The following is a 16568-nucleotide window of genomic DNA, read 5'->3' as shown; positions in this document are numbered from 1 at the left end:
AGTTGTGCCAGTGTGGGTTCCCCATATTCTGAATGTTGTGTAGAAAGCAAAGACAACAGGATCCAGAGCCAGACTCTGCATGGCAGGCTTTTGAACATGGCTTGTGGCAATTAACTATCCCAGGAAAAGGCATTACAAACCTGCCTCAGCAGGGCTGAAACTCATGCAACCAGCATTTCACCAAACATCCTCACAAGATGCAGCAGTTCATCCTTGAACAGCCAGAGGTGGGAATGAGGAAGGGCTCAGGCACTGTGGGGTGAGCAGAGATGGCTACAAAAGTGACAAGCACCTTGGGAGACAGCCAGCTAGGAAGCAAAGGAGGGGACACGTGTTTCTAATGTGGTCAGCCAGCTTCCGTGAGTCAGGTTCCTTAGCCAGGCAGCATGTAGGACCTGTAAAAACATTTCTTATCCTTGTTGTGTGAATCAAGGGCAGCGGAACTGTACTTGGCATACCCCAATTGAGGGACTCGCTAGGCAGGGGACATGGGTTCCAAAGCCCAGTGAGTTGAGAGAGAGGGTGGTGTGGGCCCGGCTTAAGGGTCTTAGACACCATTTGACCTGTTCTCTCTCCACTGTGTAATAAAAGAACTAATTTAGACTCAATTGAGAGTCTTTTTACACACCACAGAGCTGAAATCACTGATACCGAGATCTGAGTGTTAGACCTGCTTTGGGACAATATCTCTGATGCAAGAGACTACTTAGTGTGCACCAGCAGTGAGGCTCCCCCACTAACAGCTGAAATCACTGTATTAAGGATATAATGCATGTACCACAGGAAGTCCTATTAGCTCTGAGAAATAAAACTGAACTTGACTGGATGGTAAAACTAGATGTGAGTGGGCACATTAAGACTGACTAGATTAACAGTATGGACATTGTAATAAACCCAAACAAGTTAAGGATTTAACTTGTTATAGATCCAGAATACTTGAATAAGGCCATCAAACACAAACACTACCCCAGGACACCAGCTTCAGGTTTGGAAACGAGCCAAAAATTCTGGCTTCATACTTGAAGTGCTAGACTTCCCCTTCACTTCCCCTTTTGGCCCCTGTGTTTAGGTGACTTCTCTAGATTACTGCTGCATGTGAGTGAAACCAAAACAGCATGTCTCACATCTCTGAGGATTTGCTGATTCAGGACAGGAGTTAACTACAATATGTGATTGTGTAACATGCAAAAAACCCTCAAACCACACCAAATCCAACACTGGAAATTGAACAAAAGCAAGTGTCAGGGCTACAATGAGATTTGGTTATGTAGGGAGTATCCATAATTTCACGTACAGTGCTTTTATAGACATTTCACACTGAGTATTAATGACCAGTGTGTTATTACTTTTCAGATGATGTTTTACATGACACCTTTCAAATAAAGATCACGTTGACAGGATGTGAGGTGTATTGAGCTGGTCAGGTTAGCTGAGTTTTATTGTTCATACTGGGGGGAGCCCTTTTGCATCCGGTATTGGGGAGCTCTGAGATCACAGTGCCTAACTTTTAAGCATCTAGAAAATCACAGGGATGACACTGCTATCCACAAAGCTGAGTTAGATGCCCAGGCGCCCTATACAATGACTGGGGAGACAGATGCACTTTAGACTGCGATCCACAAAAGTCAACACACTAGGTGGGGAGATGCCGACCAGAAGGGTGTGTGCTAAGTTCCTCCCCTCTCACATAGATAGGAGCCTAATGCTGAGCTACAGAGACATGTCACACTGTCTGGAGTGCCTCATGAGCATGAGTGCCAACTTCAGGGCAGCCTGTCAAGAAGCAGGGCAGAGGACCCAAACTGGTTTTATGTTCTATAATTCGATTTCACCTGCCCAGTGACAAGTGTGAACTCCTAAAGCACTGTAACAGTTTTACCATGGAGCCAAAGACAATACCCTTGGGCATTCCAGTCTATCTTGCCACCCAGGTAAGCTGGATTTAGTGATAGATAGTTGCTATACACCAAAGTTCACCAAATGTTTTGGTAACTCTCACATCAAAGACAATGCTTGTAGTCAATCCTCTAGTTAAGGCTCTACCAAATTCACAGTCCATTTTGGTCAATTTCATGGCCATAGGATTTTTAAAATCGTAAATATCATGATTTCAGCTATTTAAATCTGAAATTTCACGGTGTTGTAATTGTAGGGGTCTCTTACTTCTGCGCTGTTGCTGACGGCGGCGCTGCCTTCAGAGCTGGGCAGCTGGAGAGCGACAGCTGCTGGCTGGGAGCCCAGCTCTGAAGGCAGAGCCGCTGCCAGCAGCACCCTCAGTCAGCAGCTGCCACTCTCTGGCTGCCCAGCTCTGAAGGCAGCAGGGCAGAAGTAAGAGTGACATGGTATGGTATTGCCACCCGTATTTCTGTGCTGCTGTTGGTGGGGCACTGTCTTCAGAGCTGGGCACCCGGTCAACGGCTACCGCTCTCCGGCCACCCAGCTCTGAAGGCAGCGCAGAAGTAAAGGTGGCAATACTGTAGCCCCCTCCTAAAATAACCTTGTGACCCCCCCCCCCCCCGCGCAGCTGCCTTTTCAGTCAGGATCCCCAATTTGAGAAACGCTGGTCTCCTCTGTGAAATCTGGTCTTTTGTGTGCTTTTACTCTGTACTATACAGATTTCATGGGCGGAGACCAGATTTCACAGTCCGTGAGGCGTTTTTCATGGCTGTGAATTTGGTAGGTCCCTACCTACAGTAAACTACCTCAGAATTTATTAACTAAGAAAAGAAATGAGAGAGAGTTATCACAGGGTTAAAGCAGGCATACATACACAAATGAGTTACATATTCCTAGGGAGCTGAGCAGAGCATAACAGTTTGAACCCCATTGCTGGCAGGTGTGGGGGGGGGTCAAGGAAGGTTTAGGACTTAGTGTAAAGGTAATCTGTGGGGCAACATTCCAGGCCCTGTCAAAGTGCGCACTGTCCCTTTAAGAATAAGATAAAGGTGGAGAAAGCGGGTTGACAGTATAAAATGCGCAAGCGCAAACGACTATGCCAGAGACTTATTTGACAGCGAGGAAAATGTCACGCGCACGCGCACTTCCCAATAAGTGGAGCGCAGATAAGGGGGAACTTATTTCGCGAAGCACTCAGTGTGGCGTGGTGCACGCGCCCTGTGTGCCGAGAAACCGGGGTCCCCCGGGTGAGTTTTCTGGCGCTGCCGGAAGTGTCCGGAGAGAGCCGAGCCGAGCTGAGCGGAGCCTCCCGTGCTGTGTCGCCGGCCTCACCCACTGCGGGCACCATGGAGCCGGGCGCCTGAGGGCGGAGCGGTGCCCTGCCCCCGACATGCCAGCCGGGCTCATCGGCGCAGGTAACTGGCCTTCCCCAGCGGGCGGGCAGCGACGGGCCCCGGGCGCCCTTGCGGGCCGGGCCGCACAGCGGCAGCTGCCCTGGGGAGGCCCGGGCCCTGGGTGGGCCGGCTCCGCCCTCGGGCTGTGGGCGCCGCGGGGGCAGCAGGGCCTGGCCGCGTACGGGGGCTGCGGCCGGCTGCCCCAGGGCGGGCCCGGCAGGTTGGGCCCGGCCTCGCCGCGGCGGCTGCGGGGTGTCGCCTGTGGCGCCCGCGCTGAGAGGTGCCAGCCCGCGGGCCGAGCCCCGGCGATGCCCGCGCCGCCCGGGAGGCGCTAGCTCCGCGGCCCGAGCGCTCCGGGCCCGGGGACCCGCCCTGCCCCGAGCGGAGTCCCGCCGCAGCGGGTGACGTTCCTTCGCTCCCGGGCCCGGCTCACCGCCGGAGGCAGCGCCGGGCAGGGCCCGTCGTGGGCACCCTGCTGGCCGCTGCCTGGCGGGGCAGGTCCGCCGAGACTCCGGCAAAGCAGCAGGGGCTCAGGAGCGGGTCCCTGGGGACTGGCGGCGGGTGGCGAGTCTTCGCGGCCCCTGTAGTGAGCGCAGGCAGCTGCCTACATCTCGGGCATGCTGGCAACTGCCTGCACTAGGGGTTCTGGCTTAGGCTGAAGTGATACAGGGAGAGCAAGAGGGTGGTGAACAGAGAAGTGCCCTTGGCCAGAGCAAGAGGCAGTGAACTAGGAAGGGGTTTGAACAGCTTATTGGGAGTCGGGGTTTAGTCTTCAACTGGTTTATAATATAAAACTGCGTTAGGGGAGTACCTTGGAATTGCCAGACATCGACTAGCCATAAGTGGCTACAAAAGAGGATCCCCTCTTTGGGTAGGCCCTGGGCCAGCACCATTTGGGAAACCCAGGTGCCCCATGACCCAAACTGCTGGGAGAACAAAGCTGGGATTTCTGCAATGATGCTTGCTCTGAATCCTGCTGTGGGAAGGGAGGTCCATCTTTTATATTAGCTCCAGACGATTAAGTGTTATAAATTTGAAAGTTTGTCTTAACTCACTGTTGAAAGAGTGAGCAAGCTTTCTCTCTCTTCTCCTGTTCACAGCTCCTTGATTGCTGCAAGTCAGAGTACAGTGTGTGGGGATGGAGAAAGGAAGGTTTCTGTTACTTTCTCCTTTCATTAGATTCCCCCGTGAATAATTTCAGTGCCTGCCTCTGTTGCTGCTGCTCAGGAAAAGTATTTGCAATAGGACGTTTTCAGGATTCTTGATTTTTCACAGTTGATATTCAGAACTATTTGTATCAGTGAACTCTGCTCTTATGAGAATGGCAGAAGCATTGAAGGTGACTGTAGACTCAGAAAGGCAGTTCTTTTTGATAGTATTAAGATAATACTAAAACTAGAGACCGAAGAAATGATGCATCTGGTTTATGAAGAGCTGGGATTGGCCATAATGCTATCTACTCATGAATGGCCAAAGTGCTAGCTAGGTACAGAAATTCAGCCTACCTACTTATAGCAAAGTGTTCATTATTGTGGCTAACCTATAAGATTTTTTTTTTTGTCCTTGTGAGCTTCCTTTGAAGGTTCCAGTGGACCAAGCTGAAATGGCTCAGCTGAACTCAGCCAATCCTGTTAGAGATGAAGTGTGATCTCTATCTGACCCACTTCAGCATGGCTCCCTGGTACATCCAGGAGACTGGACTGGAGGAGACAAGTCATAGTCCTCGAGTTTAAGGCCAGAAGGAACCACCATAACATCTAGGGTGACCAGATGGCCCAATATTGAGCAGTTTGTCCCGTGTCCTGACGGAAGAAGTATGGTCGGGACTCCATTTGTCCCGATACTTTGTTTCGGGCACGGTAGCCCTTTTTGCTTACGCGGCAGTGACAGGCAGGGGGAGTGGCTTTTCAATTGTTGTACTCACCTGGCATGTCTGGGTCTTTGGCGGCGGGTACTTCAGTCGCTGATGGGCTTCAGCGGCATTTTGGTGGCGGGTACTTCTTTCTTCGTCAGCAAGATTTATTTCCCGCTGCCGAACGTGCTGGGTGAGTGTAACAATTGAAAAGGTGCTTCCCCTGCGGTGGCCCCGATATCTTGGATTCCACATCTGGTCACCCTAATACTATCTAGTTTGACATCCTGTATAGCACAGGTCACCAACACCACCCAGCATCGGCACACTAAACCCAACAACAGAAATCAGTCCAAAATACCGTGGCCCTCCGGAGACTAGACTGTTATGTGCCACAGGCAGAGAGTAGGAGGGACTGATGTGCATCAATGCCTTACCACCCTGTCAATAGTTGGGAAATGGTTAAGTAAGGTATACCCAAGTAATCTTGGCAAGTGACCTGCATGCGCATGCTGCAGAAGACGATGAAACCTCCAAAGTTGATGTCAGTCTGGTCTGGGGCAAAATTCCTTCCTGACCCCGCATATGGCAATCCTTGAGATCCTGAGTATGTGAGCAAGAACTGGCCAGCTAAGCACCTGAGCGAGAATGCTTGGTGCCATCTCAGAGCCCTGACCCACCCTGTCTAATGTCCCATCTCCAGCAATGTCCATCCTTGATGGTTCAGAGGAAGGAGATTAAAACAAACCCAGAATATACTGGGGGGAGGAGGAATCCCTTCCTGATCCCTGTAGGTAACTTTTAGGAATATAAGACATAAACCAAAAGTGAGCCTCAAGGCTCTTGAGGCTTGCCCCCTACCATCAGAAGCAACCATGTCATTCAATCGCACTCTTAATTGACAGAAAGATGAAGGTGGTGGGGAGAAATGTGGTGGTGTGATTTTATAAATGGGAGAGCAAAACAAGACAAAGGGTAGAAGTTTCAAAACTGATTAGGCACTTAAGAATCTAAGTCCCATTAATATTCAACAAGACTTAGGGTTTATGCTTTATGTCTATGCTTTATTACATGAACTTAGCTGCATTGTTCAGGTCTGTGAAAAATTTTATGCCCTGATCACTATAGTTAGGTCAATCTAACCCCTGGTGTAGATGTGCTCGGTTGATGGAATTCTGCTGTTGACCTAGCTATTGCCTCTTGAAGAGGTGAATTAACTACGTCAAGAGACAACCCCCTCCCATCAATGTAGGATGCACATATACTATGGCACTACAGCAGCACAGCTGTAGTTGCTGTAGTGTAGACGTACCCTTCCGCTCCTAGATGCGGAAACACCATCTCCTGTGACAGTAAATGCAGATTCTAAAGGGGCAGATTCCAGCATATTACAGGAGTAGTTAAAGTGGAATTGAAAGGGGGTGGGAAATAAAAAAACAAGAGAAGAGACTCCCTTCTTTTGGAATAAAATGCCTCCAGAGTGTATCTTGACCTCTCCAAAAGTTTGTAGCTGGGGCCCCCAAACTTCTGCCATCCTGACATCAGGATTTAGTCTTGCACATCTGCCAGCTGACTTTCATTCTGTATCTACTCTAGCTTCAATGTTATCACCCACCCTGAAGCTTCCCATGAAGGCTTTGCCTCTCTGTCCCAGTGGAATTCAGGCAGTTCCACATATCTCAATATTTTGCCCTCCTATAGGGATTTTAAATTACTTGAGGATGTCAAATGGTTTTACAAACCATGTTAAATCTCCCAGCCCTCCTGTGGTGTGGTGTAGTTACGCAGTACTATCCCATTTTATGGAGACTAGACACTGCATTTGAAATGTGTGATCTTAAAGTTAATCTCCATATTTAGGAGCCTAAATTAAGTGGTTTGATTTGGAAGTGGGGTGCCGGTAAAGTCCTCTGATGTAATTGGTCTAGCTAGAGTAGATACAGAATGAAAGTCAGCTGGCAGATGTGCAAGACTAAATCCTAATGTCAGGATGGCAGAAGTTTGGGGGCCCCAGCTACAAACTTTTGGAGAGGTCAAGATACACTCTGGAGGCATTTTATTCCAAAAGAAGGGAGTCTCTTCTCTTGTTTTTTTATTTCCCACCCCCTTTCAATTCCACTTTAACTACTCCTGTAATTGGATATTGTAGGTGCTCAGCACCTCTGGAAACCAGGTAACTTTTTAAGAAAACAGAGTACCTTATAGATTTAGGAGCCTAGCTAGAGTTCGCCAGATTTGAAGACTTTGGCCACAGTTGGTTGCCCAAGGCCTGTCAAAGTAGGGAATAAAACCCAAATCTCTTGATTTTTTTTTTTTTTTCCCCCCTGACCCCTGTGTGTGTGGTTTTTTTGGTTTTTTTTTTTTTTTTGTTTTGTTTTAAAGAGGCTTCTCTCACAAGAGCAAGAAATCCGTGTTTTAAGCTTGCTAAAAAGCAGTTGGGAATTCTAGTTTTCAACTGACAAAACATTAATTTCTGATTGCAGTGGTTCCTAAGATAACAGCTACTAAAATCATGCCAGAGTTTAAATGGATGTGGAGGAAGCCAGATGAAAATCTGAATGACCTGCCCTATTGAAATATGTTAATAGATCCCCAGATTTAATAAAATTCAACAAAAATATTTTAGCTTGAAAACCTTTCAATTGCTCCACTAAACAAAGTTATTATTTGTACTTCCTCTGTAGTTCCCTGTGAAATTTGAGAGGATGTTTTTTGCTCTGTGCTTCTTCTGAGGACATAAGCACTTCCTGTTTCCAAATTTAAGAGGCTGTGAAATGGTTTAATGAAGTTAGGTGGAGAAATACGTTTCAGATGTTTTTTCTTTAACTTTGGGTGTTGTTAGCAAGTTGAACTTGAAGATAGCTGTGATTACATCACTAGGAAACTTGAATATCCTCCCAAGTTTCAAAGGGACAGGGAACTGCAGCTGAAGTAAAAATACTAACTGTTGTTTTTGGACCAATTTTAGTGGCTTGATAAAGTTAAAATTCAAGAACACATCAAAATATACACACACTAAATTGTTTTTATAAATGTATGTTTTAAATCTCGTCTCTGCCAACTTGCCATGGCTATAAACTGTTTACAAATGCTTTATTGATCAGTAAACTCTTCCAGGCAGTGGTCCTAGATTGATTACCAAAAAGATATTTCCTCTCCCTGACACTTTTTTTGAGCACTATAAAATTGTGTCTTAAATCTGACAAAAGATCTTTTTCAGCATCAGAAAAAGTTCTGTTAGGCTTTTTGGATACCAAAGCACAAACCGTTTTAGAAATAGGTTTCAGAGTAGCAGCCATGTTAGTCTGTATTTGCAAAAAGAAAAGGAGTACTTGTGGCACCTTAGAGACTAACCAATTTATTTGAGCATAAGCTTTCGTGAGCTGCAGCTCACTTCATCGGGTGCATTGGGGAAGGGGTGGAGTGGGGGAAGGGGTGGAGCAGAACAGGGGCTTTGGGGCAGGGGTGGGGTCAGCTTTCCTGGCAGGCTCAGCCAGCCGGCGGGATTGGGCTGGCCGCTGGAGCAGCACGCAGCTGCGTAGGGTACCAGGAAATTTGGTTTGGTGCCCCAAATTTCGTGGTGCCCTGTGCAGCTGCATAGTTTGCATATGGGTAAGGACAGCCCTGCCTACTGATATAATATCCCATGTAGACAAGGCCTTGGTCCTAGACTAGTTGGCACTGTCTGCTTTCCTGACCACCACCACCTCCTCCTGCTTCTACCTGTGGTTCATCCATTTTCCCCTTCAAAGAGCTGGGTCTTGTGATCGTCCTCTTCTCTCCAAGCTTTAGGTCTCTGGCTCCTGTGCTCCCACCACTTCAAAACAATAAAAATTGCTTTCTTACGGAAGTGTAGGGAGGGATATCTTTCCTGCAGAATCTATGTTCTTATGCATTTGATATTGACTTAATCAGCAGTGCATCCGGCTTCTGCCTCAAACCAGGCAACAGTTGAGTCTGGAAAATAGCAAAATAAATATCACACTTAGGCTTTCTACAGTGCTCTTTGGGAAGACAGCATGGGGGATTGCTAACCTGAGGCTTTGCTAACTTACAAAGCTTTTCAGTGGTGAGCCCGCTCTTTGAAAAGACTAATATCCCTGCAAGCCCTGCCCTGTTTGGTACTGGTCCAAGCGTCTTTTAGGGGAAAGGTTGAGTGTAAATGTTTTGAACAAATGGGCTTTTATTACTCTTGGCTTGCAAGCCATACTTCAACGTTCACATCTTTGTTTCCTGGAAGATGGGCTAGCGCAGTGATTCTCAACCTTCCCAGGCTACCATACCCCTTTTCAGGAGTCTGATGTCAGCCCAGAGTGGCAGGGGTTTGGCTTCAGCATGAACCTTAGCTTCGTGGGGCCCCTCCTTGCTACCCCCTAATACTGGCTGTGCACTTGATCCCCCCCACCCCCCCGGGATTGCTACCCCTGTGTTGAGAAACACTGATTTTAGTATATAGAGCAGTATAAACAAGTCACTATCTATATGAAATTTTAGTTTTGTACGGTCTTCGCTAGTGCTTTTTACATATCCTGTAGTAAAACTTGACGATTAGCTAGATGAGTTGACATACCCCCTGGAAGACATCTGTGTACCTCCAGCAAGAACCACTGGATTAGTGCCTGCCTGCAATTTTTAGGGATCTTAGGACTGTAAGCAGAGCTGTGAAGTCCTGCCTCCTGTAGCTCAAACTTAAAGAAAACCAAACCCAAACTGTAAACCTTAATTGAAGGGAAGAGAATCTGAGGCATTTTTTAAATGCCACTTTTGATTATTTTATGTTGGAACTGTAACTTAAAGCTTACTGGCAGGTTTCAGAGTAGCAGCTGTTAGTCTGTATTCACAAAAAGAAAAGGAGTATTTGTGGCACCTTAGAGACTAACCAATTTATTTGAGCATAAGCTTTCGTGAGCTACAGCTCACTTCATCGGATGCATTCAGTGGAAAATACAGTGGGGAGATTTATATACACAGAGAACATGAAAAAATGGGTGTTTCCTTATAGTGTGTATGATAACACCCATTTTTTCATCATACACACTATAAGGAAACACCCATTTTTTCATGTTCTCTGTGTATGTAAATCTCCCCACTGTATTTTCCACTGAATGCATCCGATGAAGTGAGCTGTAGCTCACGAAAGCTTATGCTCAAATAAATTGGTTCGTCTCTAAGGTGCCACAAGTACTCCTTTTCTCTTTACTCAAGAAAGAGATCTTGGAGTCGTGGATAGTTCTCTGAAAACATCCACTCAATGTGCAGCGGCAGTCAAAGCTAACAGTGTTAGGAACCATTAGGAAAGGGATGGATAGTAAGACAGAAAATACCAGCATGCATCTATATAAATCCACCTTTAATACTGCGTGCAGATCTCAACAAAGATATACTGGAAAAGTCCAGAGAAGGGCAACAAAAATGATTTGGGATATGGAACAGCTTCTGTGTGAGTAGAGTAAAAAGACTGGACTTTTCAGCTTGGAAAAGAGACTATTAAGGGGGGGATATGATAGAGGTCTATGAAATCATGATTGGTGTGTAGAAGGTGAATAAGAAAATGTTTTTACTCCTTCACATAACACAAGAACCAGGGGTCACGCAATGAAGTTAATAGACATAGGGTTTAAAAAATAAAAACAACAACAAAAACCAGAAGGCAGTACTACTTTGCACAATGCACAGTCCACGTGTGGAACTCTTTGCCAGGGGATGTTGTGAAAGCCAAAACTTGAAAGACCAATCCTCCAGGAACCTATCAATGGCTATTAGTCAAAGATTGGCAGGGATGCAGTCCCGTGCTCTGAGTGTCCCTAGCCTCTGATTGCCTGAAGCTGGGAGTGGACGATGGGATAAATCACTTGATTACCTGTTTTATTCATTCCTTCTGAAGCACCTGGCGTTGGCTGCTGTCTGAAGACTGGATACTGGGCTAAATGGACAATTGGTCTAATCCAGTATGGCTGTTATGTTCTTAAATTATTGGCATAATTGTACTATTCTAGTTATACTGGTATAGCTCACTGCATGGACTCTTATTCCAGAATAAGTGTGTCCACACAAGGAGTTAAGCTAGTACATTTCTTTGTGTAGGCAAGTCCTGAGAGAACAGGATAAAATCAAGACCACTAAATGTTGTATGTATGTATTTTTGACTAGAGTATTGGTTTTCATAACTTATATTGCGGTAGCACTTATTGACCCCATTCTGCTAGCCAAAGTGTGTGCGTACCTCCCTCCCTCCCTCTTTGGAAAAGACCATCTCTACCACCAAAGAGTTTACAGTCTGAGTGACTGGCATATGTGAAATACTACTGTTTTGATCTACTTGTTAATGTACTTTTTTTATGTATGTGCATGTAGTGAAGTCTTGATATGAGACATGACATATATCAGAAAAGGTGGGGGAGTTGCATTGTATGTAAGAGCAGTATGACTGCTCAGAGCTCCGGTATGAAACTGCAGAAAAACCTGAGTCTCTGGATTAAGGTTAGAAGTGTGAGCAACAAGGGTGATGTCGTGGTGGGAGTCTGCTATAGACCACCAGACCAGGGGGATGAGGTGGACGAGGCTTTCTTCCAGCAACTAACAGAAATTACTAGATCGTGGGTCCTGGTTCTCATGGGAGACTTCAATCACCCTGATATCTGCTGGGAAAGCAATACAGCGGTGCACAGACAATCCAGGAAGTTTTAGGAAAGTGTAGGGGACAATTTCCTGGTGCAAGTGCTAGAGGAACCAACTAGGGGCAGAGCTCTCCTTGAGCTGGTGCTCACAAACTGGGAAGAATTAGTAGGGGAAGCAAAAGTGGATGGGAACCTGGGAGGCAGTGACCATGAGATGGTCGAGTTCAGGATCCTGACACAAGGAAGAAATGAGAGCAGCAGGATACGGACCTGGACTTCAGAAAAGCAGACTTTGACTCTTGCAGGGAACTGATGGGCAGGATCCCCTGAGAGAACAACATGAGGGGGAAAGAAGTCCAGGAGAGCTGGCTGTATTTTAAAGAATCTTTATTGAGGTTACAGGGACAAACCATCCCTATATGTAGAAAGAATAGTACATATAGCAGGCGACCAGCTTGGCTTAACGGTGAAATCCTTGATGATCTTAAACACAAAAAAGAAGCTTACAGGAAGTGGAAGATTGGACAAATGACCAGGGAAGAGTATTAAAAATATTGCTCAGGCATGCAGGAGTAAAATCAGGAAGGCCAAATCACACTTGAAGAGTTGCAGCTAGCAAGAGATGTTAAGAGTAACAAGAAGGGTTTCTTCAGGTATTGTTATACCAATAAAAACAAAAACCAGCAGGATCTTATTAAAGGGAAAAAGGCAAAATACCACATTTATTGTGAATACAGAAAGGATCATAGTAAGCAGTTAGTTATAGCTATAACATTCCATTCAATCTCCTATTTATACACACACTCTCTCGCCCCCCCCCCGCCAAGGTTGTTATCATAGTTACCAGCCTTAGAGTTGCTCATGCCAAGCCACTGGCCAGGTGGCCTGGACATGAGGAGGGAGCAGGGCCTTGGCAGATGCTCATCTGATGCTCCTGGAAGTTGGTTTGCAGAATCAGACCCCAAAGTTCTCACTTACTAGAGTCCATTTTTGTAGGAATTTCTTTCTATGCCAGTCTATGGGAATTGCTTCATCATGCTGTTGCTGAATCAATCAGCAGATAGCACATTCCTGACAGCTCCATGCTGCTAGATGTTATCTTGTTCTTTGGTTCTCCCATTCTTGAGGCTGTTGGGTGGATTCCAGTCTACCCTCCGGGGGTCCTCTGGTTATTTCCACTTGACGCCTTCTTCAGCCAATGGACACTGGATTCTTAGGCTGGCACCTCCCTGATCATTCAGTTATTATCCACACCAAGCATGCATCCACATACATCCTCCATCTTGCTTTGTTAAAAATTGTGATTAAAATAGAGATAAATACAACAAAAGGGTGGGGAGTCTCTGGGTGCTGTTTCTGTTGTTAGAGTATTGTTTTGAGTCTCTCTCTCTGTGTGAGTAGTTTCTATTTCAAAGAATTGCTTTGAGAACAGACTCTGTCTTAGAATGTACTAACACAATTAGCAGCTTGCAAGTTTAATACATAGAGGGAGAGAAACAGTACCAAAAACCAAGAGACCTCTTAATTAGTAATACCCTGGAATTTAAACTGTGGGGAATCAAATTCATTTGTGATTTTAATACAGAACTTCTTTAATATGATCCAACAGTATGTTAGCAACAAGAAGAAAGCCAAGGAAAGTGTGGGCCCCTTACTGAATGAGGGAGGCAACCTAGTGACAGAGGATGTGGAAAAAGCTAATGTACTCAATGCTTTTTTTGCCTCTGTCTTCATGAAGAAGGTCAGCTCCCAGACTACTGCACTGGGCAGCACAGCATGGGGAGGAGCTGACCAGCCCTCTGTGGAGAAAAGTGGTTTGGGACTATTTAGAAAAGCTGGATGAGCACAAGTCCATGGGGCCAGATGCGCTGCATCTGGGGGTGCTAAAGGAGTTGGCAGATGTGATTGTAGAGCCATTGACCATTATCTTTGAAAACTCATGGCAATCGGGGGAGGTCCCAGATGACTGGAAAAAGGCTAATGTACCCATCTTTAAAAAAGGGAAGGAGGAGGATCTGGGGAACTACAGGCCAGTCAGCCTCACCTCAGTCCCTGGAAAAATATGGAGCAGGTCCTCAAGGAATCCATTCTGAAGCACTTAGAGGAGAGGAAAATGATCTGGAACAGTCAGCATGGATTCACCAAGGACAAGTCATGCCTGACTAATCTAATTGCCTTCTATGGCTCTGTGGATGAGGGGAAAGTAGTGGATGTGGTGTTCCTTGGCTTTAGCAAAGCTTTTGATGTAGTCTCCCACAGTATTCTTGCCAGTAAGTTAAAGAAGAAGTATGGGCTGGATGAATGGACTATAAGGTGGATAGAAAGTTGGTTAGATTGTCAGGCTCAACGGGTAGTGATCAATGGCTCCATGTCTAGTTGGCAGCCAGTATCAAGGAGAGTGCCCCAAAGGTCGGTCCTGGGGCCGTTTTGTTCAATATCTTCATAAATTATCTGGAGGATGGCGTGGATAGCACTCTCAGCAAGTTTGCAGATGACACTAAACTGGGAGGAGTGGTAGATATGCTGGAGGGTAGGGATAGGATACAGAGGAACCTAGACAAATTGGAGGATTGGGCCAAAAGAAATCTGAGGCTCAACAAGGACAAGTGCAGAGTCCTGCACTTAGGCAGAAGAATCCCATGCACTGCTACAGACTAGGGACCGAATGGCTAGGCAGCAGTTCTGCAGAAAAGGACCTAGGGGTGATAGTGGACGAGAAGCTGGATATGAGTCAACAGTGTGCTGTTATTGCCAAGAAGGCCATCAATGACATTTTGGGATGTATATGTAGGGGCATTGCTAGCAGATGGAGGGACGTGATCATTTCCCTCTATTCGACATTGGTGAGGCCTCATCTGGAGTACTGTCCAGTTTTGGGCCACACACTACAAGAAGGATGTGGAAAAAGTTGGAAAGCGTCCAGCGGAGGGCAACAAAAGTGATTAGTGGACTGGCACCCATGAGTTATGAGGAGAGGCTGAGGGAACTGGGGATGTTTAGTCTGCGGAAGAGAAGAATGAGGGGGGGATTTGATAGCTGCTTTTGACTACCTGAAAGGGGGTTCCAAAGAGTTTGGCTCTAGACTGTTCTCAGTGGTAGCAGATGACAGCACAAGGAGTAATGGTCTCAAGTTGCAGTGAGGGAGGTTTAGGTTGGATATTAGGAACAACTTTTTCACTAGGAGGGTGGTGAAGCACTGGAATGCGTTACCTAGGGATGTGGTGGAATCTCTTTCCTTAGAAGCTTTTAAGGTCAGGCTTGACAAAGCCCTGGCTGGGATGATTTAGTTGGGGATTGGCCCTGCTTCGTGCAGGGGGTCGGACTAGATGACCTCCTGAGGTCCCTTCCAACCCTGATTTTCTATGACATCACAACAAATCTTGTAGAGAGGTGGAAATTGACTGTTTTTCCTTTTGAGTGTCATTGGGTTTGTGGGCTAGTGAAATGAGAATTCAATGAGGCTTTAAAGTACCTTTTCTGGAGGTTCATTTTTGATTAATTTGCAACAAAAGAGGGGGCTTATTCAAGTGGCATGTTAGTTGGAGAGTGCACACTACAATTTACTCATTTTCTTAGCCAACTCTTCCCCAGTAGCCCCAGTTCCTTTACCTATAAAGGGGAAGGATTTAACTTACCTTCCCACAAGATCATTTCTACAGATCCTTCTTAACATTTGTTTAGCCTGCCCTTTTCTTGAAATCTGTCATGTTCCTTTCCTTGGTATCACGGGTGTTGCCAGGAGCTAATGTGTAGGAATGTACATTGGAGCTTGCACTTAAATTCACTGAGTACTTCTGGAATTGACCTCCAAGTGAAAAGGTGTTAGAGTAAGAGCAATATCTGTTCCATAATTGCTGGGAAAGAGCAGGGGTCATTTCAGGTGACTGTGGACCATCGATACAATGCAGGAGAGGTCTTAAGATTGTCTTCATATCTGATTTTTACCTGTAATTAAATCAACGTTTTTGAACAAATTCCATATATTCAACATACTCGTTCACTGGGCTACATTAGGGACCTCTTGGAGTTGAATGGCTGCGGTTTGATTCTTTTTTTCTTTCCAATTCTCCGTGAGCATGAAGCATTCATTTGCATTTTTAAATGTGTAATGGGGTATGTTCTGTGTCGTGTAGCCAGAGTTCTAGTAATGTATACCATAAGCATATTTAATAATTGCTTCTTTCTCTTCTCCCAGGTATTGCTTGGTGTGTAGCATAGAGGCACTATGTACTCAGAGTGGAGGTCCCTGCATCTTGTTGTTCAAAATGATCAGGGTCACACCAGTGTACTTCACAGCTATCCTGATAATGTGGGGAGAGAGGTGGCAAATGCAGTGGTGCGTCCTCTTGGGCAAGCCTTAAATACACCATCGGCAGCTGGGAGCGAGAGTTTACTAAAAACAGATAAAGAAGTAAGTGTTTCTCTACAGAGGTTCTGGTTCTGTTCACATGTTAACTCAGTGTTGCTCATCTGTGTAGTTTTCTGCAGTGTAACTTTGAATTTTTTTAAATAATCCAAGCTTTCTGAAGTACATTTAAATTCCTAAATGTAGCTGCCCCACCCCCACCCCAAGCACTAGCTCTGCAGCTCCCATTGGCTGGGAACTGCGGCCAATGGGCGCTGCGGGGGTGGCGCCTGCAGGTGGAGGCAGTGCACAGAGCCACCTGCCACACCTCTACCTAGGAGCATCTGGGACAGGCCGCTACTTGAGGGGAGCCACCTGAGGTGAGCACACCATCCACCCTGGATATGGCACCCTGCACTCCTGTGCCCCAACTCGCTGCCCCAAGCCTGCACCCCTTCCTGTAC

General features: G+C 46.2%; 1 protein-coding gene across 3 annotated transcripts in view; it reads left to right on the top strand.

The window, feature by feature from the left end:
• The first annotated feature begins 3175 nt into the window (after positions 1-3175).
• The window catches only part of RALGAPB (Ral GTPase activating protein non-catalytic subunit beta), a 112242-nt gene continuing 98849 nt past the window's right edge, over positions 3176-16568 (top strand). For all 3 annotated transcript variants that reach the window (XR_013347745.1, XM_077831813.1, XM_077831812.1), the window contains exons 1-2: positions 3176-3311; positions 15955-16170. Coding sequence is in view for 2 of the 3 variants with exons in the window: in XM_077831813.1 (XP_077687939.1) it covers positions 15985-16170 (186 nt within the window). In the remaining variant the exon portion in view is untranslated. The remainder of the gene's footprint in view (positions 3312-15954; positions 16171-16568) is intronic.

Source organism: Eretmochelys imbricata, chromosome 13, assembly GCF_965152235.1.
Source record: "Eretmochelys imbricata isolate rEreImb1 chromosome 13, rEreImb1.hap1, whole genome shotgun sequence".
Lineage (NCBI taxonomy): Eukaryota > Metazoa > Chordata > Testudines > Cheloniidae > Eretmochelys > Eretmochelys imbricata.
Note: the sequence above shows the minus strand (reverse complement) of the source record. Positions and strands in the feature narration are given on the sequence as shown.